This window comes from Poecilia mexicana, unplaced genomic scaffold, assembly GCF_051168715.1.
Source record: "Poecilia mexicana isolate PSO_F unplaced genomic scaffold, ASM5116871v1 scaffold_5, whole genome shotgun sequence".
NCBI classification, from domain to species: Eukaryota; Metazoa; Chordata; class Actinopteri; order Cyprinodontiformes; family Poeciliidae; genus Poecilia; species Poecilia mexicana.
In genome coordinates, this window is record NW_028263374.1 from 19,760,132 (window position 1) to 19,787,311 (window position 27,180).

The 27,180-nt window shown below is 38.2% G+C and overlaps 1 protein-coding gene across 1 annotated transcript; it reads right to left on the reverse strand.

Moving 5' to 3' along the window:
• Positions 1-27,180, reverse strand: LOC148159696 (EGF-like and EMI domain-containing protein 1). Its single transcript, XM_088005711.1, has 4 exons — positions 27,052-27,180; positions 25,834-25,943; positions 17,534-17,638; positions 1-350 (listed from the first exon to the last, which is right to left on the reverse strand). The coding sequence occupies exons 1-4, from the start codon at positions 27,171-27,173 to the stop codon at positions 319-321; spliced, it is 369 nt and encodes a 122-aa protein (XP_087861837.1). The 5' UTR covers positions 27,174-27,180; the 3' UTR covers positions 1-318.

Genomic DNA, 27,180 nt, shown 5'->3' on the forward strand with positions numbered 1-27,180 from the left:
CTAGATGGGAACATGATTTTATTCCTTTGCAGATAAGACACAAGAGAGAGATGCCTGATGGGGGCATAAGAGTTGATGTAACAGATGTTACACACAAACAACCAGAAGAAAGCAGGAACGAAACAGTTATGACTCTCAATGTGACCCAAAGTCTGTGACTGGACCGTGAGAGTTTAAGGTTCTGGGTTGAACATGTCGTTTCGTCTTTTCGGTTCCCCTGCAGGTCTCACGCCTGTGTGGCAGCTGAAGCCCAGGTCGCCCCAGGGTCACGGTTCCCAGCCTCTTTCTGCCCAATAAGCAAGTAGGAATGTCAGAGTGTCATGGGTCGAGAAGAGAGGACACAGGAGAATCTGTACGATAAGAATAAAAAGAAATTGCCATCTCTATTGATTATGTTTTGAGCTGTTTTTATTTTTAAACCTATTCTTTATTTTTCCTCCTGTTATTTATTTATTCATGTCCTTTGTGTGTAGGATGTTTGTCTTGGGTAAACATAAAATATTTAAACAAAAACCACTTGAACACACGCATACACACATACATAGATATATATAGTTATTTTTTAAGTTTAAACTTTACCCATAACCCATTCTTTTTGATTACATTTTAAATGTACTTAATTTCTCTGAGACATGAATATCTGTCCAGTTTTTCTTTTCAGTCCCACATATATCACGCTAACCCGTCCATCAGTATCACCTGGACAGCCTTTAACCAGAGACACAAGGTGTAAGAACGTTACTTTGAGTAAGAGAAGATCTGCTTCTCTTATGAGTTTCTTCTCATTGACCCGAGACCCTGAAGGCACACCCTCCAGAGGGGTCAGATGCCTGGGGCTACATGGTCTGCATGCAATCCAGATTTATGCTCCAAGTCACAGTCAAAGGCCAAAGGTCAAGATTAAACCACAGAATGAGTCACAGAAAACCATGATGCGGATCTTTGGAAACACAGCAGGTGAACAATGCCTGTCTGGAGTCTTTTATTTTCTCCAATTCAGTGATTGTTTGGTTTGGATTTAAGTAAAATTAACTTTTTTTTTAAATTCTATGAACTACAAATAACTCAAAACCTTATTGTCATTAAGTATCTAGTTGCAAAAAAAGGCAAATATTGAAAAGAACAAAAATGTGTTTTCTCAGTGGAAATAATCCCTCAAAAAGTAGATTTCATATTGACTTTAATGTTACACAGTCCTAACATTTTAAATTGTCTTTGACAAAATAACCATATTTCCTTTTAACCTTTCCAGATTTTCCCACGTAACCACCAACGTTTCATTGGGATTCAGTGGGATTTTATGAGAGATAAAACATTTTAGTGCATATCTGTCAAGCAATTTCAGTTACATAATAAAGTCCATCTGTATCTAATTTAATCTATTTAATCTTAACTATTTTGTGAACCCTCAGAGGTTTGTTAAGGATCATAATTCAACAAACAGAGTCAAGAACACACGGAACATTTTGGACCAACATACAAAACCTTGTGTGTAACAGAAAACCAAAAGCCCCACATCAATCACTCCTTACTCATTGAAAACATGGATGTGGCAGGAGGTGGAAATCAGAGTAAATCGGAGGACAGATGGAGCTAAAATACAGAGAATGAATGAAACATGTCAGTGTCTTCAAAAGAGGTTTATCTTTCATTCATCCAATTCTTTCTTCTTCACGAGTATCCATTTCGTTTTGCTGGACCATCACTCTAAAGATCAATAAAACACATTGAAGTTTGTAGATGTAACATGACATGATGTGAAAAAATTTAAAGAACACAATGCTTTGCTATGACAGAAGCACTATGCTGCAGGGCAAGACAGAAACATTTAGTTATGTTTTTCCAGATGGAGATTTCCTGATTTGGTGAACATAGACTTAACCATATTTTGTGATCCAGGATAATTTTATGCAGTTCCAAAGACAGTCAAAATAACTACTTTACATAATGTAAACTCATTTTATTTAGTGAGATTTATTTATATTTTGAAAATGTAGGAAGAAAAGTCCATCAGAGCCGAACGTGTTCTTATAGGGAAATGTTGTTTAATATAATAAATATTTAGATCCAAGTCCAACTTTTAATTTATAAATTACAACTTGCTAATTTGGATATGAGGTAAATATAGGTGTTTTTTTCAATTTTACAAAAAAAGTGACTGAATTCAAGTGCTACATACAACTGATATAATTTTTATTACAAACTGTGATGGCTATTCCAAGAGATCTATATTCTGAAGATGGTCTTTTTGTGTACTTTTCAGCAACAAAGTTATTATATTAACAGCCAAACTGAACCGCTGTCTTCTCTTCCAGGAAAAATCTAAAATAAAACATCTGTAAAACTGGGCGAAAACACGTATGTTCAGACAATGCGTCCCCAAATACCCTGCTGAAGAATAAAAAATATCCAACGCTGAAATAAAAACTTTCATGTTTTTTGCCCCCAAGTTCAGCTGCTGCAGACATCGAGGTTTACATTCCTCTGCTGTATTGTGTGACTTCCTTTGATAAGGATAACCAGCACTGCTCCCAGGAGGACATGCCTAATGTCTCAGCAGATCATGACAGGCTCGCCAGGCCAAAGAAAACCACCAGATCTCTGATATTATCCCAGGGACGTCATGAACAGGAAAAATTACGGGAGTCGATCAAGGATCAGGAGTTCAGGTGATGCTTAGAGAATCAACCTGATTCATTTTAGGAGCCTGATTTAGAAACCTGCTGGTGTAGCAATGCAGTAATGTGCTTTTCTAAGGTCCATTCCTGCTTATATTTCAGTCACCCAGCTGCTTTCATTTACCAGGTGCTATAAAGGCAAGGACGACGTATCGTTTCCAGCAGACGCATTTGAGTCCAGAGGTTTCGTTCAGTGAAGAGCTCGGGGAGGATTTCACTTCTGTTGACCCAAACGTGTCCTTACTAGTGAAACGTGATCTAAAACATGTTACTGAACCATTTATGAGCTAAAGCTGACAATTAACTTCACACCCTCCAGCAGAAAACCCATCCTTCTCCTTTGACCTCAGGCAAAACCTTTTCACCCATCTGACAAACAGCAAGTAGATGGACAAAGCTTATCTACCACGTAAAAGAAATGGCTATGAACCCTAGAAGTCTGTGTACATTTCACATGGTGTCACATTTAAGAGAAACCCCCATGCACAACGTTCTGTGAATTATTTCTGCACGTTAGTAACATGTCGCTTTTTCAATTTAATGTCTGTTCACCTATTGGCCTTGTCCATGCCAAGTAAGAAACTGCATAAAAGTTGATTATGCAGTTTCTTACTGCATAATCAACAAATATTTGGATTTGTCCAAATACTTGTCCAAATATTTGGACAAATATTTAGATTTGTCCAAATATTTATCCAAATATTTGGACAAATCCAAATATTTGTCTATCATAGCGTCAAAAGCATAAAGGTCACCAATATGAAAACACTCAAACTGCATGCTTTTAATTTCAGTTTTTCTACTGTAAATAATCAGTTTAAGTTCAACACTGCCCCCTGCTGTTAATTCAGTGCCACAGCCCAGATGTGCAGCTGCATCTCGTCACCTTCCTAAAATAATAGCCCAAGTCATTTTTATTTTTTTTTGTCAAAAGTGATTTAGGCTAAAAGGAAAAAAAAAATCACCATCTCATTCAGCCAAATGATAATTAAGGCAAAAAGTAAATCCACTTTTGGCAAAAAATGACTTGGGTCATAATTTTTATTTTGGCAAGGTGACGATATGCATTATGAATTTGATACCAAGTGTTTCTGCTCCACTCTAATTCATGGCGTTAGTGAAACGCAGCTGCAGAGCTGTAATAATTTCCCGTCAGTACACAACATAAGTTTTGGAGTGCGTGCAATGGCACAACATTTTCCCCCTCTGGTTTACCGCTTTGAATTATGCCAGAGATTTAAGTGGTATCCTTTAATTTCCAACCTTTCAATTTCCACTGTTATTGGATGCCAGTAGTAAGAGCTGTAATTGTGGCAAACATGGCAGACGACTTGTTAAGATAAAATGTGAGTTCAAAGATGGAAAAGTTTGCCAGGAAACAGAAAGGTTAAAACATCCCATTAATGATAAAAGACTAACCACACTAACAGGTGGTGTGTGGTTCCGTCATGGTTATGACATGTAGTGCTATAATCCAGGTTTTCAAATCGAAAGGCTGGAATATAGAGCTAATGTTACAGAAAACAAAGCTCAATCCATCTAAAGCCATCAAAAAGTGCATAGTTCTGTAAAAACATTTCTGCTTTTATTGGTGAATTTAGACTTTTTCCTTTTCCAGGGTGCAAAGGCTATACCGCAATTTAGTGCACAACTGTGAATATACTGGGAATCTGTCCTAATGCACACAGGCTCCTAATTAATTTACAAAGAGACTAAAATATGAATTTATATCCTTACCGGGTTGCAGAGAAAGTACACAACAACAAGCATGTGATTCAACTTTTACTGGATATTTTACCAGTCTTACCAGAAAAGGTGGAGCTTATTTAAATCACTGGTTTCCTGCCACAAACCCAGCGTTCTGCGGTTTTTCCAGAAACTCCAAATTAGCCTTCTGTATCTATTCAAATGTCAGTGTCATTGTGCTTGGGATCGTTATCCTTCAACTGTGCCACAGGATCACTCATTTGGCAAAAGTGTCGCACTCAGTTGAAATGAAACTGCTTAGGATGTAATTGGACTCAAGTCACTTCAACATCAACATGAACCGAGAGGGCACCAACCGAGAAAGAAAGAAATGTCCCAAAACCAATGTGGGAAAAGATAAAGGAGGTAGTCATTAAGCCTCTGGATCACGATTGGATTTATGGACCTTACGTTTAAAAGTTTGACAAGAAATGGAACTCTTTAAAGGAGCTCAACCAGTACTGCCAAGGGAAATAATTCAATACCAAGTTATAAATAAACTAAGATTTCATTTATTGCAACAAAAGTTTGTGGATTTAAAATCTCACTTGTGGTCTATGTAAAAATTTGAAGCATATGCGTCCTTAGGTGCATAAAAACTCTGAGTGAATTTCTGTAACCCTCCTGTGGTCTTGTAGCACAAATGTCACGGTCAAAGAGGGGGAGGGAATGTCCCGTCAGACCATCAGTTTCCAAAACCACACAGAAATAAAAACCTTGTAAAAGCTCACACAGGGGAGGGGGCAGTGCGCCCCCACCGGTCTGCACACAGTAAAAAATATTTGTGGGGCCTAAATGAACCGCGGGAGGGTTGAAGATATCTTTTGGATTATGATTCCACCCTGAAGAAAAACAGCTCAAAGCACCAGCAGTGCACCTAAAAATCTATATTAAATTTGCAATAGATAGTTTTGATAGTTTAACTGAAATGAATTGTGTTGTTTTCCATGTACTGCACAGTCATTGAGGTGAGTTTGAGCAATAAACCAGAGACAGGAAGCACATAAACATTTAACCGGCCACAAAGAGGCCATCTGACTCTGGACTATTGATATAAATTATAGCAATCTGTAAGCAGCACATTACCTTTTAACCTCCACTTCCATTATTTGTTCATGTTAAACCTCACAAGTATTGCAAGTGATATCAAATAAACTAAATTCCTGCGTTTTGAGTTTGTTTAGAGATTATTATGCTCTGGTTGAACCTAAAGTCCGCTAATCCCTGTTTTGATTATCCATTTCTTGTCCCTGCATTGAAAACTTTAGAGGTTTTGTCTGCAAACGTGTGTGCTCATGTACAGCTTGTTTGATTTAGATGCTACATTCATTGGGAGCAAGCCGTTTCACACTACACATGTGTGTGTGCTATAGCTAAGCATAAATATTACAGCGCTGTCAATCCAAGCTGCAGCTGGAATCACAATGAGTCATGATGGTTCCCTATTAGCAGGTCACTTTAGGGAATTGGTAAAAAAAAGAAATTACAACTGTTTTGTTGTTTTGTCTATACAGTGAAAACAAAAAAAAAAAACTAAGACGACCAGGACCTTCTTGTTTCTCCCAGTAATTTTCTTTTCCTTTTGCAGACAATAATCCTAAAAAAAAAAAAGAAGTAGCAGCTTCTGATGATATTTTGAGTTTGACACCAATGAACATGAGTAAGAAACACCTCAAGGACCCCGGGCATTTGCCCTTCTGACCCCTAGCGTGTGCTCTGTGCGCTCCCTGTTGGGGCATGTCTTTCCCAGCTTTGACCCAGGGCTTTAACACCTGCAAAATCACGTGGAGACGCCGCAGGAATCCAAAAATTACTTGCTGTGATTCCAGCCTGTCTGCCTCTCAGCTGCATTTGTGAGATATGCAACACACAAAAGTCACCCTGTGGGGAGGATACATCACATAATGTCATGGTAAAGTTGTACTGAGGGAATAAACTAAGACAGACTATTGCATAACATACACAAGCGTGACGTCTTCCCACAGTTGGTCGAAATTGGAAGGAACAGCTGTAAAATATACACAAGGTTGGCCAAGAATTACTAAGGTTTCCAAAGAAAGGCTTTGTGTGGATACTTTGAACCTGTCATTAAATATTAGCTGGTTAAACTGGTTATATGCCATGTAGTTTAAATTAGTGTAAAATCAAATTCAGCCGCGAGATGCAAGACAAAAACCTGCTGACGCAAGCATTTCAAAGTTTCAGTGGAACCACAATCATTTATAATAATCAGGGCTGCAGGAGGCAGGTTCCTCCAGTCATGATGGAAAGTAAATACTTTAATTGTTAGATGTGTTTCCAGTCAATGTTTTCAATAAGTGCACTAAAGAAGGAAAGCAGCTAATTCTGCTTTGTGTGCAGTTATGTTAAAAACGTGATAAGAGCCACCAGAATAAAACGGATCAGACGGAAATAATACGCGTTACATCAATGACAGAAAAATACTTTAACATTTCTGAAGCATTCAACGTCGGAGAGGATTCAACCTTACAAGTTTGAGTCACAATGTGACTAATAATCCCCATAACCCATAATAAATGCAGCTGTTGATGGCAAAGCCTGAAGCAAACAATGGCAATAATTACTTTAAGAACTTTGACTGGTACAACTCTGTTTGTATTGCTATTCAAATATTTCCCATCTATCTGCTTTTTATTACACACACACACAAAAAAAACAGTACAATAAGACTTTCTTCGTTTGCTGACTAGAATAATGACATTGTTAGAGGTCAACTGGGGTCATTATGAGTTTGTCTTTTTAACAGAAGTGATGTAGCATTTCTGAGGGATTAATAATTTCCAAAGCATCTTAATGGAACGCCTCAAACTGTATTTCATATGTTTTATGACAATTTGCCTTGAAATAGACGATCAATATGGACAAGTGCTGATGCAAATAATCTCAGAACAACTGAGATCATTTGCTTTATGTCTTTCATGATGTCAAAACCATGTGCATGTGGAAGCTTCGCTAAGGCAAAATTACAGCAACATAGCAGAAAAACCGACCATGACATGATGTACTATTAGGGAGTTTTACAACCGTTGTGGGGAAGTTTGACAAGTTACTTTAATATATAAATGATCTGGTCTCAAACCATTCAAATGAAAAAAAAAATATGGAAACATACTTTTTTATGCTCTAGTCTCTGATTTGTGCCTGATTTTCTACATTTTTTATGTTTCCTGACTAATGCTCAGACTACAATTTCTAAACACCAGATGGGTTGAGGAAAAGCCACAGAGACAAACATGTTTCAGTTTTAATTAAAGCTTACAATATATTTTATTTTATTGGATATACTTGTTTTTTTTTTGTTTTTTTTCTGTTGGTCCCCCCTCCTCAATTCACCCAATTAAAAACCATGAGGTCGTTCATGTGAGCCGCTCCACCTCCCAGGATCTTCATTTTCCAAACTTAAAGTTCAAGCATTAAAAGCTACAATTTATGTGATGTATTTAATTATTTATTCATCAAAGCTAAGCAAACATCTGAAGTGTAAATTGACATAAGTACAATAATCAGTGTGAACTTTTCCCACACATTTTATGATACACAAGGAAACACTCACAATCTTAACTTCAGTTTGCGAAACAATTGATTCCATTTCAAAGTTTTACTGCACATCTATTAGGAACCAGTTCAGTTTATCGTGGTAAGTAACATTTTATGCATTTGTCCTGTTATTGAGGTGGAATAAAGAATTTAGTTCGTACTGAAAAATGAATAAATCACAGCTGAGGACTAATAGCCAGAGTGTAAACACAAATGGGTGGCAATAGAAGAAGCTGATAAGAAAAACAGTAGCAAAGGAAATAAGATCCACATGCATTGAAATTTGTCTTATGTGCAGCACGATAGAGAAAATTCGGAGCAGTTCTGGGCTATGAAACCTCATACCAAACCAAACTGATTGTTCCTCCAAGTGTATTTTGCAAACTTGTGTCACTTCTGATTTACGCAGAGGCGATGACCTTTTACCCCCACTGTGACCAGGACAGACCTTTCATCAGGAATGCTGTAAAGAGCCTAATATGATGGGGTGAGGGGGGAAGGGTGGGATGGCATGCAGAGTCAGCACAATTATGAGAGATTAGGGTGCTGTGCAGGATGCAGTGGCAGGTAGCAGGGCAGGGACGTATACCCCACCCTGTGTTGGGAACGCATGCCTTCTAATTAGAGACGCGTTTCCTTCAAAGGCTCGGAGCCGCTCTCTCATGACTTAACCTAATTACCTCAGAGAAATAACAGAGCTGGGTTTTAATTTGAGATTGTGATTGAATATGTGAACCCAATGTAAACATGGTGAATTATTGTCCACCTCAGTATTATGGCAAAAATGATGGAGTATTAGTCATCACATTTTCAACATATATTGTTCTTATTTTATATTTTTAACAGCGCCTTACACTCATGTTGTCTGACTTGTTCTGAACTGTTCCAGTTACATCAGGAAATTGTAACTTTCCTTTTGTAAACGAAAGACCAACAAAAAATACATAATCTAATGTATTTAAAAGTGTGATGTGCATACATTTTTGGTTTCCTTGGAGATCTTATGCAACCAATTCCCTTCATTTAATTTAATCATGGTGGTGGCAGCATCATACTGTGGGAATAATTTTATTCAGCAGGGAAAGGAGATCTTGCCAGAGTTGATGGGAAGATGGATAGAGCAAGAAAAACACTGTAGATGCAGCCAGACACTTCAGACAGTATTGCAGCTAGAGGTGGTTCAACAAAGTACTTAATCAGAAGCTAAAAGCAAATGTCTCACCTTCAGATGTATGAATCCCATTTGTAAACACGCTGCATCCTTTTCTTTGTGTTCCACACTACTTTGCGTTGGTGCATCAACACTGAGGTTTATCAAAGTGATAAAAGCTTTGGGGATGTAAATCAGTTTGTACACATACATGTTCACTTCAGTACATAATGTAATCCTCAGTGGTTTCCTCTTTAAATAACACAAAGTGGAACAAATATGGCAGGTAAACGTGTCCAACATACACAACATTTTTGAGCAAGTAGCTTTTTCCCCCCCGCAAAAAAAACCCCATTACCCTTTCAGACTATCGAACCATTTTGTCCTGACTAAAAATAAAGTCATTAAGTTCTGCCTTTGAGCAAAATGGTGTTGTTTTTTTCTTTCATTTTTGAGGTTTAAGTAAAAGGATTAGAAAAAATGAAATGATGAGGGTGTAAAGAAATAAAGAAAACGAGACGAAAGTTTTGGACCACAAAGTGAAGAATGTGTGAGAAAACCTGAGCTGGCTCCTCCGGGTGTGCTCTGCAGAGCCTTCATGTTTGGAGTCTCACTTGTTTCAGCTTATTGGGGAGCGACACTGTGCCTGCATGATAACAGTCCTCAAAGAACAAGATTTAAGCTTTAAATGAAGACAAAAATTTTTTTTTTTACTGTGACCAACATCACTTTGAAGTAATTTATTTCAAGGGGGATATTGGCCATGAAAATGTTGCTCAAAGAGACTGTTTTTTATTTTCCTCCCCTTATATTTATGTGGTTCCTTTGCTTTTCTTTGTAAAGTGAAAAAGCAGACTTTCACCTTTAACCAGCTGTTTTTTAGCTACAGCCTGTTAAAGCCATCATGAAGCAAACCTGGAAATGATCATCTGCATAAGGCTCAACATGCTGTGGACATTTACAATCCTATTACAAGGCATTAACTACTTTATAGCTAAATTATGAGCATATAAAAAAATGCGGTAGTAATAGGAACCTGATGTTCAGCAGTGTCTGACCTGTCAGAGAAGGATGAACACACCAGCCACGGATGACAAAGTGCTGCAGCTGGGTTTCCCTGCTACCTCAGAATGTCATGGTTTTACTGTCCTTCAGGCTTGCACTAAATAAAGTGACATATTCATGTGAGTTATGAGCCTGGTGTTGTAGCTGCTCAGAATATTTACTTCTGATGAGCGACTGATTGAGAAAACGGAACAAAAATTAGGATTGATATTCCAGGAAACTTTGACCAAGTGACACGTGTAAAAACCTCAAAACTTGTGAAAGTAAACAATGACTAACACCATCCTCTGGCAAGTTTATTTTGGCTTGCAGAAGCATTCATATCCCACTTTTCTTCCCCCATTTTTTAAGTTACAAAGTCACTACTGTATTGTCTTGAGATTAAATATAAAATGCATTTTTACAAGTAAAAAAAAAAGTAAAAAACATACCAAAAGCATTTGGTATTTGTGTACTGCTCCATTTTTCTCTCATACCCTTTCATGAAATCCATTACAATCAATTACTTGTAAAGGTTTTATAATCAGTTAACAGGCTTGTAGTAATATGTATAAATGAATGGGCAATCATTACAGAAAACCCAAAGAAACTGCAAACGGATTGAAAACCCAAATGTACTGCCACTGAGATCAAATGTGTTAATGTCTCCAACTGACCCAAAGTCCAGACATTAAGACAATGAAGAATCTCTCTCAATGCTTAAAATAAACTCTTTAGAAATGTTCTCTGTCCAATCTGAATGAGCTTCTGCCATTTTTAGAAGATAAATTACAAAATGTTTGGAAAGAGATGACTCTAGATTCCAAACTAAGTGGCATCATACATCAAGAGGCATGGAGCTGTAATTTCAATGAAAGCTGAAGACAAAAAACAAATTCATACCATACTTTTCATATTTTTGTTTATTTAGCAAACTAGTAACCTTTTCGCCTCCACTCACAATTCCGAGCTACTTCGTGCTGCTATATCAAATGAAATCCTAATAATACATTGAGATTTGTGAATCTAATGTGATAAAAGTGCAGAAAGAGGAAGTCTAATGACTTTGCTATATCAGCATACTGTTTGTACATGTTTTATTTCAAACAAAATTAAAGATAGAGTTCAAAAATAGCCTGAGGGACGTGTGAAATGGTTTCAGCATATTGTATAGGATGTTCGCTTTTCTCTTTCACAACATGACCTACGTGAACCTGCGACCTTCAAGACGTGACAGAGTTACCATCTGTGTTGCTGTTGCTCTCTCCCACCATTCAGTCAGTTTGATGAGCCAACAATCAGGTCACACGTGGAAACAAAGCTGTTTGGTGCAAATGTGTTTAAGTCATGAAACTTCAACATCTGCTAAATTAAAAAAAAAAAATAATATTTAAAATCTTTGCTCTGTTTCAATGTTAGCACAGAAGAAAAGAAAGAGGGGTTAACAATTGTTAGTTTTAAACATACAGATCCAAACTTCATGTAAAACTCTGCAGTCGTCTGATAGATGCCGACACATCAAGTCATCAAAACCCTGCAGGTTTAGTTAAATTCAAAATTACTGCCCTCCACTATAGTTACCTAAACCAATCAGAGATACAATTGTGTGTCAAGATGTAGTAAGCCAACAGAAATAATTGGTGAGAGGTGTTGGAAGTTCTTCACATACATTTACTACATCTGCTTTTGCAGAAAAGGTTTCAAAAGGTTTCTGAACTAATAATCTAATGAAGGATCCTCACTAACTGAACCTTAAGTAATTGCAGTGTCAGTAAACTATTTGAAGATGCAAATAAAAAAGCTGAATTTGAAATAAGTCTTGACTGAAGTTCCTCATGCAAACTTGTCTCCATCTCATTCATCTGATTCAAGAGTTGGAAGTCAGGAACTTTATGAAGGATGATTTTTTTTCTTGGAGCTCTTTTTTTTTTATAACAGCCAAAAATGTAGATTATTTACATGTCGATTAAAGTGCAAAGTTGCAGAACTAAGTTTTTTATTCACTCTTTAAATCAAGATTATTTTTGATTTAAGCCTATGAATATCAAAGGTTATGTGCAAATAAATTCAGCCCAGTTTCTTTGACTCATCCAACTTTCCGACCAGCAATAAAGAGGCAAAGATAAAAATGCAACAAGTTATTAAAGTCAAACCTGAAAAGCACAATTCATTCGTTGTATAGAAAATTATGATCGACTTTAGTATTGTTCCTATTTCTTTTTTCAGGTGAATGTAGTCTATATTTGTCTTCTTTAAGCCACTTGCATGTGAGAATAAACATCTGGAATAAGAATGTGCGTAATAAGGCAGAGGGAGTGCTTTCTTTGTCTGCTCAAGTCACTTACACACCAGATTAAGATCATCCTACAGCACCCAGAACCTCCAAGGCCTGTTTTAACATGGCTGGATTGCAGAACATTGGAAAACCACCTTCAGTGTAAAGACCAAATTGACATTGCTGTGGAATTTAACACGTAATTCCCCACAGACTATCGGTCAGCACATTAAAGATCAAACTACTTCCTGACCCAGGAAGCCTTGCACGATTCCCTTGGATCACTTCAGGATGCAGCCTAGAAGCTGAGCAAATCAAACCACGCTGCTCTGAAACAAACACCATGTCAGCAAAAGGATGTTTCATAGGCTTTGTGATAATCTGCAGATTTTCACTAAATATAAGATCATTTGTCCTCTACCTTCAGCTTCGGCTACAGTTTAGAGGAAGAAACACCATTGTCTCTTTTGAAAATAAAAAAAATCTTATCAGTATGAGAGGGAAAGAAAAATAAGTTTCTGTAAAGAGCTCTGCCCAACACAGGGTTTGCAGTGTTTCTGTGCTCCGGATGAATATCTTGGCAGGTGCGCCAACATAAACAGTGCCTTGGTGACAGATCATTCTGCAATTCTGTTAAACACTTACTGGCCACTCTTTTAGGTACACCTGTTCAACTGGTTAAGCAATAAAAGGAAATGAGTGAATCATTTAGACATTTCGAAGTTCAAAAAGATCACTACAATAGGGATTAGGAGGATTTAAGTAAGTGAATGTGGCATGATTTTAAGCCCCAGATGGGCTAATGTAGATAAAAAAATTAAAAAAAACTGTGCTCTACTGGGATTCACAAACACTTAGAGTACGGTACAAAAAAGAGGATATGTTGGGTAAGCAGCAGTTTGGTGTAGAAAAGGCCTTGATGTCAGGGAAGAATGGGTAGAGTGATTTAAAATGATAGAAACGAAACAACAGCTCAAATATCCACTCAACATATGTGGAATAAAAGGCCTGACTGCAATGCCAATTGAACCTTGAAGCAGATTGGCTACTGTGGCAGAACACTAACCAATTGAAAAAACAGATGGCCCAGTGAAAATCAATTTCAGGTGCAACATTGAGATGGCAGGGTCAGAATTTGGCCTCAACATGAAAGCGTGGATACATCCTGCCTCAGGCTGCCGGTGACCATCTAGTTTGAGGATCTCACAAACTTCTGATGGTTAATGCTGCCCTCAGCTAATCGTAAGCAGCTCAGCTTTCTAGACAAGTTGTAAAACTCTCAAATTTCAAAAATTTTAAAAATCGTAGCAAAATTATAAAAGTTAGTGTGTAGCTAACACTAAGCTAACCTTGAACTCTATGACCAAAGATGGTTTATCCTCAAAAAATCTTCATGAATTATGGGATTTATTGCGTGAAATAAAAAAGTCAGACTCTGTGCTACAGAGTTAAGGCACAACAATTGAAAAAAAAAAGAAAAAAGTAATTATTGTCTTATGCATCATTGCAGCGCATTGCTGGAAGAAAGCAAAACACATGGGGGTTTCAGACAACCATTGTGTGCAGGAGACTAATTAACCCCTTTGACTGGCGTAAACACACCCCAGCTGTTATGCTCGAACATGGACTAACCACATCAAATGGGCTGCGATGGGATATCACTACATGCGACGGGGGAGGAATGCTTCAGAGAACGCCTTAAGTGCTTAAGTGATGAGTGAATGTTTGACTGCAAACATTCGTGCTCAGCCACTGCGGCTTCAGGTTTTACATAACCATGACAGCAGATGAACAAGGAGGGACTGACAGTTGTGTAAAGCACAGAGAATGCAACTGTAATAAACTGGCGTCAGGGGACGATGAGAATGCTAACATCTGTACGCCTGCCAAAGTGATTGAACCACAGAACTTCAGAATGTAAAAGTAGCAGTAAAATTAGACGTCTGTGACCGCAAAATTGATCTTCATGAATACTGGACCGCAAATTCGATTCAGGACATATGAAAACAAACAGTTATTTCACACACTACCTGCATCTCTTAGCCTCATCCTAATAACCCTTTACTATGACCTGCATTTGGCACACGAGGAGCCAAAAAAAGCAGCAGCTGTGGTTTATTTTTACGAAGACTGAACTCTTGTCACAAGTGTTGCCGCTCCACTAGCATCGTCTGGTGCTAATCAGAGGGCAATAAAAGGTTCCAGTACTGAAAGGATCAAGGTGCGGGGGCTCCTTTGCACTGATCAACATTAAGGGCACCATCATTGATATATCAGACTGTAGAAGAACTATGTTTGCAGGAAGGACGGGAGTCAAGATGGCTGCGTGGATATCACTCAACTCGGGCGAAAGGCAGATTGGAATCAAAATAATTGACCTTTCATTACTTTACAAAGAGCTGCTGGTTTAACATCAAAAACCAGGAAACTGAGTCCCAGATTTCAGCACTACACCAACTTTCTGTCTTCCTATCAGAACAATCCCAGGAAAAACAAAGTGCAGGCTTGCTGCTTTTATAGCTTTTAAGAGGTAAAGTACCTGCCAGCAGATGCAAAATGATTGTTTGTGATTAAATCAATCTGGGAAGGTGACAACCTCTGATAAAATAGGAGTTTTAGGAGTTTGTTGGTTTGGATAGTCATGGTCCTGTGTGTTTCCACAATGTTAACCCATTATCAACAAGAAGAGACATCAGCAAATATCTTAGAAGCAACTCTTCCCAGTATTTGAAGCGTGCAATCCTTAAAAGAAAATGACAAAAACTGGAGCTACAGCACATTTTCACAATGAGAACAGGGACATTTCCTCTCTCTGTGGAACCTTTTAAATGTCCATCCACTGGACAAAACGTCCCCATCTGAAAGAAGGCAATAAACAGAGCAACGATTCCTACATCAGAATAGATGAGAAACAAAAGAATCAAACGTTTGCAATAACAGTTAAAATCCAGAGCTGACCTGATTTGAATGCTGTGGTTGGCCACCCTTGAAAGAACTGTGCAGAGATGAATGTATGGAAACCACAATAAACTGAATGGACCAAAGTTTCTCCACAACAACTTGAGAGACTCAAAGAAAAATACCATTTAAAGTTATTGCTGCTATGTATAGCTTTGCAAGTGATTGAATCATAAAGTACAATGATGTACTTAGTTTCTCCCAGCACTATTGCAAGTCAGAAATGTTTCTGTACAAGTGAGCAAAGATGCAATTGTGTGTTTTTGTGTAAACATTTTGCAACTGTTGAGAATAATTTGATACTAAATGCATTCACAATTATGAGCAAAATGAAAGATGTATCACACAAGAATTGTAATTGGAACACATTGAATCTTTTTCTACTTGTTTCAGTTGACAGCCCCAAGACTTTTTAGTACACTATACTGTATTTAACAGTTGTAATCAGGAAAATTAACCATTAGAGCTAGGGGTTGCAAAAAAAATAAATAAAAGGTTAAAATTTAGGCCCATGAACAGCAGCATCATTCTGTACTGAAAATACATTGTGTGTGAAGAAAATGCTCTTAAAGATGATGGTGAGATCAGTAGTGTGTATTTCCACAAATCCTCTGCTAACTATTAAGTCTTTCATTTAAGCTATGTAATAGGTATTACCAGGGAGGGGGAGAGGAATCACAGCTGATAAAGTTGGTGAATTAGGACGACAGAGTTCATAGTCATCATATAGCATTTCAACAAAAAGAGTCTTTACGTTCCTCCAATACTGTGATGTTCCACTGTCTACTTTGAGGCTCATCTGCATATTTCTGCTTAAAAAAAATAGAAAGAAAGTTGACACTACAAGGAATTTCCTGTCGTGTGGAGTTATCTGAAAAACAGCAAAATCTTCCACTGTTTAACTTCAGCTGTGTAAGCGCAACAATGGAGTTGCTGATAAAATGCTTGTTTTTCTGGTGGGCAAGCCAACTGCTGATGGGAAGATTCCTTTCAACACCTAAACAATCCAGTAGCTGCTAAGGATCATGATTTCAGATGCAGATAATGTCTGTTGATCACTCTGAAAAGTTTTCATGAGACCCAAGAATGTTAACTACTTTTTTCAATCATTAGAGTTAATATTAAAAAGTAAACACTCATACCCACAAACATCTGAATAATCACAAGCGTCAATAAAATATATATATATTTTATGTGAGACCAACATAATTGCTGAGTGGAAGAAACAAAAAAAATCTTACATTGTTTTTACACTTTTTATTTTTTACTTACAGTCAGAAAGTGGGTGGTCTCTATATATTCAGGCCATCAGAGTCAATAATGGAATTACATTTGTAGGAGACTGTACATGAATATGAGACTGAACACAGAACTCTCATTCCCCTTTGCAAAGAAGTTTAAACTTAGAGTGTATAGATAACACATTTTAGAATTAACTTTCAAGTTTGACCACAAGTTTTCAATTGGATACTGGACTTTGGCTGGGCCTTTCCAAGGTTGCAGGATAGCAGCTCTTGAGCACCAGAGATTATTATAGGTCTGGCAGCATGCTTAATTTCATGATGCCATCTCTAGACTCTAAAATAGCCTTTTTGTCATCACACACAACAGATATCATGACAACTGGAGCACAATCTTTTAACAATTGCCTTTGCTAGTCCTATTAGTTCTCATCAACTCTTTCTCCCTACTAAAATGAAAGCATGAACAACTTTATTTTTATACTTACTATGCTTCCTGAATTGCTTTTAGAAAACTTATCTTATGGCCCGCTTTCAAAAATGACTTTCTTTTTGCACCCTGTGGAGTGGAGTGAATCAATAGTTCTCTCAACAGATTCTCCCACCTGAGCTGTGGATGTCTGCAGCTCCTCCAGGGTTATCAAGGAGCTCTTGAATGCTTCTCTGGTTAAAGCTCTTGATGCCAATCTGTCGTATCAGCTGATCATGTTTTGTCCCATACACTTTCTATTGTGGACAATGGATAACCAGAGCGCTCTAAAGTTCTAAAAATTCTGCTTCTCTGCAACTTCGAGTTGGTCTGTCACAAAATACTCTGAAGTGTGTGGTTATAAACTACAAAATAAAGAGGCAGCATGAGTTCTGAATATGAATGTCTACTTACCATATTGACAGCTTGGCCCATTGAATCCTGCAGGACATTCACAGAGTTGGTTGGGTCCTTCCCGACACTGGCCCCCATTGAAGCAGACTCCATAGCTGCACATCGCTGCGTGAGCCCGTGTGGACAGACGAGGCGCAAGAGGAGAGGAGAGAGAAATGCTTGAGTGAAGCGAAGACACCTGGCTGTTTTCATGAGACGCCGACATCTGCGCCTTCAAACGCTGACCGCTTTCTAACAGAGACTTATCAGCCTGTTAATTCCTGTCTTAGAAGAAACTTGGACTCTTTTCTGTTCACACTAAGCAATGTAGAAAGAATTCACCTCTTGGCTTTTATGGTAAAAGCAGACCTCTGCCACACTAAGAGGTTTGTTAACATTTAAAACGATCAGATTTAGACAGGATTGACTGTAACAGCTTAAAACCTGCTTACAGTTGTTGTCTTCTTTATTCAGCCAAGGTCAAAAACATGCATACATTGTTAAAATATATATAAATAAATATCCTTTAAAAAACTAAATAAATCTGTAGTTAAGATTAAGCTGAGTTTATTCATTTTAAACATGGCCCACAAATTGTCAATATGTGAAATTATACATGAATTGTTGTCTTGTTAAAACATGCACCTCTACCAATTTGATCCAAGCTGTCACTTTCAGATAAAAGGAAATGGTTAGACGTTCATGGACAGTCTAGAAAACCTCCAAGGTTCAAGCCAGCCATGAACTGGAAACTGCAAGAACACCGGTGTTGCTGTGCTCAGTCAGGTTTTATATAACCAAAGACTGCATGGGTGGGAGAGTAGCACCTGCTCTAAAACTGTCATTTAAGCACCTCTGAAATGTTCAGCTGCCCACATTGACAAGCAAAATGCCTTCTGGAGAAAAGCTTTATGCCTCTGATTTAGTCGGAATGGCAAGAAGCATGTTTTGAGGAAGCAAAGTGATCCTTTGAAACCTGAACCATGGAGGTAGCATGATGGTGGTAGCATCATGTTGAGGGTGTGTTTCACTGCCAGAGGTGCTGGTGGACTGCATAATGTGGGTAGAATAATGTGGAATGATCTGAAATGCACAAGGGAGCTGACTCTAGAATGGATATACCAGACACTAAGGCTCTGGCATGGCCCAGACTTCAACCTTTTGATTTATGTCTCAAAAAATTCTGGACTTTGTTTAAAAACAGTCTGTCCAAAGAAACCAGCCAATTTGAAGGAAGTCCAGTATTTCTGATGATGGGTCAAATAAAAAGCCAGAATTATGTCTGAAGCTAGTTTATGTCTACAAAAAGTGTTCGGATTGTCTGGAACTTCAGGGTGATTCAAACAAATATTAGCTCGGGCATTTGAGAATATATGCATAATTTTGACTTGGATCTAAAAACTTCTCAGTAGTTTCAAACTTTCTTGTTTTTAAGAATAATTAAAGACATTGTACTATGACTCCACTGTGAAACTAGGAGTGGTTCAAATAAATCCCCAAATGCCTACATTTATTACCACGTTCTTGTCGTTTGTTACAAATCAGTGTAATCAGTCTTCACCACAATGACTGGTGAACTACAACCGTGACTGAGTGAGTTACATGGTAAAACTCTTACTGCTGCAGGGTTCGTACAGCTCATCCATCCGTCTCATGGAACAAGGGAACCTGTCTCCATAAATCTCCAAGGGTTGTCCATGTTGGTTTAAATGGGAAATTTAAAGAATCTAAGGCAGATCAGGGCTGAGAGGCTCTATGTGACTTTTCCTCAGGGGTCTTATACTTTCCCATTTCATAAATCTTTATAACTCCATTAGACATGACAGCCTGTTTGCATAATACATTTGTTATTGAGTCTGCTTCCATAGATAGGGAGGATTTATGTTGCATCTCTTCCATCCCATCCTTGCTGTTCCCACCTGTGAATATTTATAGGAAAGAAGTGGCAAAGTCAATTTATTTATTGGGAGCGAGGATGGAAATCCGTTCTTTGATGATACTTACAGAGTTGGTAGAAAGTCACCTGAAATAACCCTCACCTGCCAGATGTATTTCTGTTCATGAACTCTAATCAGATGCAGGATGGGTAATCATTTTACTGGGCACTGCCTGTTCTAATCCCATTTTACTGGCCTTGTATGGTCTGAGGGAAGGCATCAGGTTTCTAAGTTCTCTTTGAATAAACTCAGTGACATTAGTTTGCGCTTCGTTTTTCACAGACAGAATAAAAACTTGTTATTTAATCAACCCCTTCAGGCTACATCCTGATTGCAGAAGACTCAATGTGTCCACTGATCTGTCCAAATGTGGAATAAGCATCTACAGAAAAAGTTACATGACATGAGACTAATATTTTATTGCCAGTTGAGCAGAATTTTGAACACGATCAGATCACATTGAAAACTGATAAACACAGGTTTCTCTCTTCCATTGGAAAATTATGAACCACTGTGTGCAAGTATATTTTATTAGGATAAGTTCCTAATTAAATCCATACAGGTTTTAGGAAAATATGAAAAAGTTCAACATTTTATATTATTGCACGGCTCTATAAACCCTAAATCCAAACAAGATTGATTTGTTTTCAGTGTCTTTAACAGTCATTTTAAAACATAATTTCAAACAAAAATCCTCAATAAAATGTATTTTTTGTCACATTTGTTAACATAAACCTGACTCCATCGGGAGCAACAACTTAATCACATTGCAAATCCATCCCTGATCATTTCCATTCCTCCAGGACTAAGCAGCTATAAAAGTAACTAATTTATTAGTTTAGTTTTCCACCGATTATACAATGTGGGGGAATTTTAATAGTGTGAAAGTAATCGATGATAGACAAGACGAAATAAGAGCCCCCGAGCGGTCAGGTTAACTTACGTAGTTTCAACATGATCCAAATATTTTAGAACAATGCTACTCCCAGCTGTGAGAGATCAAACTAATGAGACATTCCTAAAAAGCTTTAAGTGAAAAAAAAAATACGCAGCTCCACAGTAAAAGGTCAGAAGTCTCTCAGAGTCACTGCAGGCAGCATGACAAAGCGACAACCAGGGGAATGCGAGTTCCCCCACTCAAGACACAAGAGCGTGTTGGCAGCTAACCAGGGCATTTTTGGGCAGCCCACCCCTAACCAAGCCCCATCTGCTGCCTAATCTTCACTGAAACAAATCCTTAATGTGGGATGCAACATACCATAAAACCCACTCTCGTCTGTTCCCGTGGACGCTGTGTTACAAAGACACCTCCTTTGAGTGGATTAGCAGCATCCACAAAAGGAAGAGAAACAGTGGAGCAGAGGTCGTTCGCTCAACGCCTCTAAGTGTGACCCTACAGGAGAAGACATTCAGGACAGCTCACAGGTACAAAAACCTGCAGGAAGGGCTCAGCTTGGTGCCTTAATCAGTAAACCCCAAATCTAACAACAGTCTTTAAAGTAACACACTCTACATCTTGCAGGCACTTTTCCTCTTTGGTAACTGTGGATGAATGTAGTCGTCTTCTAAATGTGATCAATAGTCTATTGATAAAAGAAATTGAACCATGATTTTGATAGACATATCAGGCATCTTTTGCATACAACCAGCCTTCTTTGCCTTCATTACCTCAATAAAACAACATTCATCCACAACTGGAACTAGCTAACAATGTCCTGATGCTTCAGGCCGCATACTTTCTTTACAGATTATTGAATCCTTTTTATTTGATAGACAGGCTCCTCCCACTGATAATACTTCTGAGTGGATTCCAAGATGCTCTAAAAAGTCACATTTGACAGCGGCTTAGCTGTGAGAAATGGAGACAAAAACACTACAAATTACTCATTACAGCACATGAAATATTGAGTAATGTATGTTGCATGCTGTCTTATTTAGGGTCTAGTGCTATTGGTCAGTTTCTCTGATTATATTCAAATTGTTTCCATACTTGCATGGAGACAGACAAAAAGACCACCCATGGATACAGAGAGGACCACTTCCTCCTTTTCTGGCTCCTGGGCCCATTTCATATGTAGCTACCTTTGCCAGTCTTATCACAAAAGGTTGGTTCCTTTTCAGTGCTTAACGAGGATGACAAAACTGGAGAAGCCATTGTCTGTGCCCCTAAGCCTCCGTCACAAAGCTTATTGTTTCATTCAATCAGCGTGACTGCTTGCTTTCAGTGCCCTGGCCATCCTCAACCATCCCTTGACTGCATGCTAAGAAAAAAGAGGTTTAACTGGCTGATTGATTGGCCCTTAAATTGCCTAAGTGGAGGAAGTCTCTATCACAAAGTCAAGGGCCCTTAACCTGGAGAAAAACAAGACAGTGAGCAAATTGGAGTTCTTTCAAAAACACAGAAAGGACTCCTCTATTGTAACTTCCGACACTGCATTCTGACCACACACTGGACTTTGTGTTTAAAAAAAAGAATTACAAGATGGGATGTCCAGTTTTAAAACTTCAGTAGCACTTTATATCAGAACCTGGAAAATAATCTAAAGATATTTGCAAACAGCTCCAGAACTCTGAACACGTGCAAGTGGAAAAAAACAAAACTTTTGTGGTGAAATGAAAGTGGCCTGAAACTACAAGATGGAGGAGAAGGACAAATTAAATGAATGAAGCAAGAAAGCAGCCAGATGTTTGCTATGCTGTGGTATATCCCTTCTTTAAATGTGTGACTAATTAAAACTGGTTTCCAAAAATGTCCAGCCTCACAACAACTGAGACCACAGACTGTAAGACGGCATTGGCTTCTTTGCAACTTGTGGATTTAACATAAAACAAGAATAAAAAAAACAATTTATATGTATGCTGCCTTGCACAAGTAGTCATATTGCCTGAACTTCACATTTTATCGCACCATAATAAAACACTTCAAAGTGTTCATTGGGATTTTATGTGACTGACCAGAAAAGATTTGTGAACTGATAGGAACATTACACACTTAGGATTTTTCCACATGAAATTCTGATAAATATGATAAAGAGGGGTAATTTCTATTTACCCCTCTTTACTCCAACACCACTTAGCAAAATCGGGTGGCATCAACTGGCTTTTAAAGTCAAATAAATAGTAAGCGGAGGGCATCTGTACACACGTTAACCTTCCCGCAAATCTGTGCTAAGAAGGCTTGAGAGGCTTTCTGGAGAACATCAGCTGTTCACTTAAACTGATAGGCTGGGCAAGGAGACCATTAAATACAGAAGGAGCCAAGAGGCCCACAGTAACTCTGGAGGAGCTGCTGAGATCCACAGCTCAGGTGGGAGAGTCTCCAAACCTTTATGCTGGTACCCCAAAAAACTGTTGAGCGGCAAAAAGAAAAGCATCAATTTTTAAAAAGGCATGACAAGTTTCGGCTCATATCCCCATGAACGCACAATCCCAACAGTAAGAGGTGGATAATGCTGTGAGGATGATTCTCTTTAATTCAAAGTTAATCTTCAAAGATGTTCCAATCTGATGGACAGAAAAAAAATTTTCAAAGAAGAATAGATGTACTGCCATCTGTAGATGTGCAAATTATGAGCTACTTTCACTTCACAATAATACATCACTTCATGTTGGTTTATCACACAAAATTCAAAAACATTCGTTAACCTTTGTGAGTGTAATGTCATTAAAAGTAAGATTTTTTTTTTACAAGTACTGTTCACTTTATGTAAAAAGTGACCTGAGAGGGTTGATGGTCACACCTTTATTTTTCCCTAAATAAGCAGTCCTCATCATCTTAATTACCTTAGCCCTATTATTTTGGTAACACACACCCACATACATAAATTAAAGAAAGACAACAGAAAAAAAGAAGTTTTTAAAGTACCAGACTTTAAATCACTGTCAACAAAAAGCATCCCATTCCTCCCATTTGGGCGTTTACAGAGGATTTGCTAAAGCTGTACATTTTGCGAAACGGATTTTCCTCCTTTTGGATCCTGGAGGTCCTGCTGAAAAACAGCCACACTGATTGTATTGTGCTGACTGAGGAACAGTATGGATAGCACGTAGCAAAGTGTGCAGGAGTGGGAGGCCTATGGTGTGAGCCTCCTTTTATCCAGGTTCAATGGCTCAGAGAAAAGGGTGATTAGTTCATCCTATCTGAAAGTGCTGCCACCATCTTTGGTTACTGAGATAAAAGCCATGCCTTACACTGAAGAGAGCAGGCATTGTCTAGTTTAAGTATAGGCAATGAGCAGCAGGGAGGAATGTCTCTTTAAGGCATTTCTATTAGAGTGTTTTAAAACAAACCAGACTCTTTGGAGACCAAGCCGTTGCTTCACTGTATAATTTAATACCATAACTTTCTCCTCAGAAACAAAGAGCCCATTGATAGAGAGAATAATAGGATGTATGATGACAGAAAAATCCAGGAGAATTTTTTCCAACTTCCAAGCCCATCAACCTCCCCATAGAGAGATACCCCAATGAGTGGCTTGCCTGTTCAGGGAGTGTACGGCTAGTAATAAACCACAAGTCAGTTGCAGACACAAGATCAAAATCATGAGAAGTTTCCTGTATGCCTATAAGCCATGGGATAAACTGTTTACAGGAAAGCTTTGCCAAGAGTCGGTTCATGGTATGCGGGCTGTCCGATCTGGATCACTGGTTATAAAGTCCCATCAAAAGAGCCTTCTATGTTTCGGCAGTGTGAAACAAAGCTTGTACATAAGGAGAGGAGCTGCTGGAAGCTGAAGTGTGACCACCAGAAATAATTCCCAGAGCTGCAATCAGGGTTTCAACACAGTCTGAAATTTAAGTATTTTCCAGCACTGCAAGTACGGATAAAAAAGACTCATATATTTCTGTAATTATGTTATATTTTCCAAATGTTTTATGTAACCGTATAACCAGTTTGCATTTTTGTATTTGAGATTTACCCCCATATAAATGTTAGTTGCAGTCATACGCAGCCATTTAACACCTTAACATATGAAAGATACAGTAAAACTACAGCTTTACACACCACACTTGTGTAACCCCCATAAACTAGGCTGCTGTCTGTACGTTTTAAGTCATTTTGTTAGTTTTTTAAATGTCCTGTAGAGGGCGCTAGTCCCACAAGTCTCCCGTGTCTGTCAGAGAAGAAATGGCAGCCAACGTAGAAGCAGCACATTTCAGCAGAAGTAGAAAAGTTTTTTTTTAATTTTTTTTAATTGGAATTACTCGTCATAAGTGCTATGAAAAAAAATCAGTTTATGCTGAACTGGACAATGTTTTGTTCTGGGATTTCTCTTGTGAGTCTGTTGTTTCATTTCAGCTACTTATTTAAGGTGAATGGCTGCCTAGGCCAGAGCTAACGTTGCTCAGTTTTAGTTGAACAAAAAACAAAAAAGAAAGAAAAAAAAAACAGTATGATGTGTAGCTCTATAGCTATGTGAAATGAATGGTGAAATAATGTCTGAACCATTTCTGCTATTAAGTTCTTTATTTGTGGGAGTTTATGGTTCATTAAATGCTAATGCAGTTTACACTGAGAAAGAAGTAATTGCAGGGTCTTATACTGACGCCCATATACCTGCATGGTTGGTTAATGCTCTACATGCAAGCTGGGGTTTTTTGTACTGCCGATATCTGAGTGAGCCGGCGCTCACTCAGATATCGCATGTCTGAGTGATCATTAACAATTTCAAAATCGACAACTAACGTATACGTTGACCGAGCTGACTGACTGAACTGCTACATTAAATGATCTGTATTTTTATTGGAAAAAAAAAAAACAATTATTGAAGTGATCTCTAAAGCTAAAAGGTTAGAAAACTATTCTGGTTTTTGAACATTAATTTTATTTCTTTACGGGTAGACAATTTAAATTTTTTCCTGTTTATTGGTTGGTAATTGGAATTACCGGGACTTTTATTTTTTTGGTGGAAAGACAGGATAACTTGAGTTGATAAAACTTTGTTTTGCTCATCATTCTCCTATGTGACCACTAAGCATAAGTAACTTTGCTAATGAATTAATTGCTCATTTGGTTAAGTAGTGATTACACTTGTAAATCCAGCTTTTTCCATTGTAAACTAAAGGTGCCATGACAGGACTGAGCTGTGTTTCCTTCCTTATTAATAGAGAACTAGACCCCACAAGACTAATCTAACTTATGTCAACACCTAAACTCTGTCAACAATTAGATATTTCATTCCAGCATGTGAAATGAGGTAGAGTGCTACAACTCAAGAAGTCTGTGCCATTAACTGTTAACATCTGCTCTGCAGTCTGCATGGGCAAAGTGACTCTGACGTTTGGCAGACATTTTTTGCTCAAAAGATCTCTATTAATGTTGAGATTATGAATTGTTAAATCATTTAGAAATGCAAGGCAGAAGCAGTCTGTGTTGATACTTACGATAGAGACAGCCTGCCTCCCCGTTAAGCTGAGACCATCCAGGACAGCATTTGTGTACCGTTTGGTAATCCTGTTTGTAAACCTGCCGATATGCTGTGTAATACGCCGTCCTGTAAACATGAGAAATATTCAGTTACAAACTTTTATACAAAAATGTTCAACAAAAAAAAACAAGCTGGTAAAAATACTGATACTGAAAATGCAAACTTCTGTTTAGCATTTTCTTATGTCAGCATTTACTAACATGAAGTTCACATCATATGTCAATAGCAATTTACACCTACAACAAAAAAGAAATTGGGCTACAATTATGTGTAATTAGGTGAAAGACACAGGAAATAAAGAAACTGACTGACACACTTAACATAATATTAGAAACATAACTTATTAATTCAGAAATGCACCATTATAGCAATGATTTCTAATTGAATGCCAGTCAAATATATATTTCCTGAGAAAAATTATATGCTTTATACATATTTTCCCCTACTGTTGATATTTATGTGTACTAACGAAGTACACATTAAAATGAGTGAAATTTTTCCAACGACTGTCAAGTTTTAATCATAATCCACAATGTTCTGTGAGATCTCTCAATAGAAAACCGGATCTTTGAAGCACACGTGTGAAGTAAACCAAGACTTCCCAGGCTTTTAATGTTAAGGTAGTCGTGGATGGAGGCTGTCCCTGTACTTTGGCGACCCTCTCATTGCTTTGCTCACATTATACATTTAGTTTACAGCGCCTAATTGTTGCCTTGGCTGCCATCAAAGGAGCTTTTGACTTTGTGGAAGAGGTAAATAATGCCGAGAAATGGATCAGGGGGAACCCAGCTAAACCTCAGAAGGAAATGCTCACACTTAAAGGAATGCAAGCAGCAAAGACAGGAGAGTTAAGTAGCAGGTAGAGCCTCTGAAGAGGCAGCATTCATCTTGCACTTCACTTTACAGCAGGGTCAAAGCGGAAGAAGGAAATCAGGAAGCCACATGTCATCCTGTTTTGGCTTAAACACCAAGACCTCCTGGATAAAATATTCTAGTAGCATGAATCACGTGACCATGCAAAGCTCATGAATGAATGTTTCTCTCCTGCCAGGGCTCTGTCTGTAATACACGACATCCCCTGCAGGAGATGATGGGAGTGTTTAAAAGCAGACTAAAAGCATCTGAGTGATGAAAGGGAGGAGGAGAAACTCTGCAAATGAGCTGCATTACTCACCTCCGCTCGTATCCCATGCACCACAGCTGCCCCGCGCAGCCTTGCTTCCACACTTTAACCATTCGTGTGAAGGCCTGCACACATGGCTGCCTCTGGGCAACCAGCGTCACCTCCCTCTCCATGCACACG

Excerpts from the sequence above, each read along its gene's own strand:
- LOC148159696 (XM_088005711.1), bottom strand. The coding sequence starts at position 27,173 with ATGGAGAGGGAGGTGACGCTGGTTGCCCAGAGGCAGCCATGTGTGCAG. Across the intron at positions 17,639-25,833 it reads GGAGGCAGGCTGTCTCTATC|CGATGTGCAGCTATGGAGTC; the intron begins GTAAGTATCAAC and ends GGGCTCACGCAG. Across the intron at positions 351-17,533 it reads TGGGCCAAGCTGTCAATATG|ATTCTCCTGTGTCCTCTCTT; the intron begins GTAAGTAGACAT and ends CTTATCGTACAG.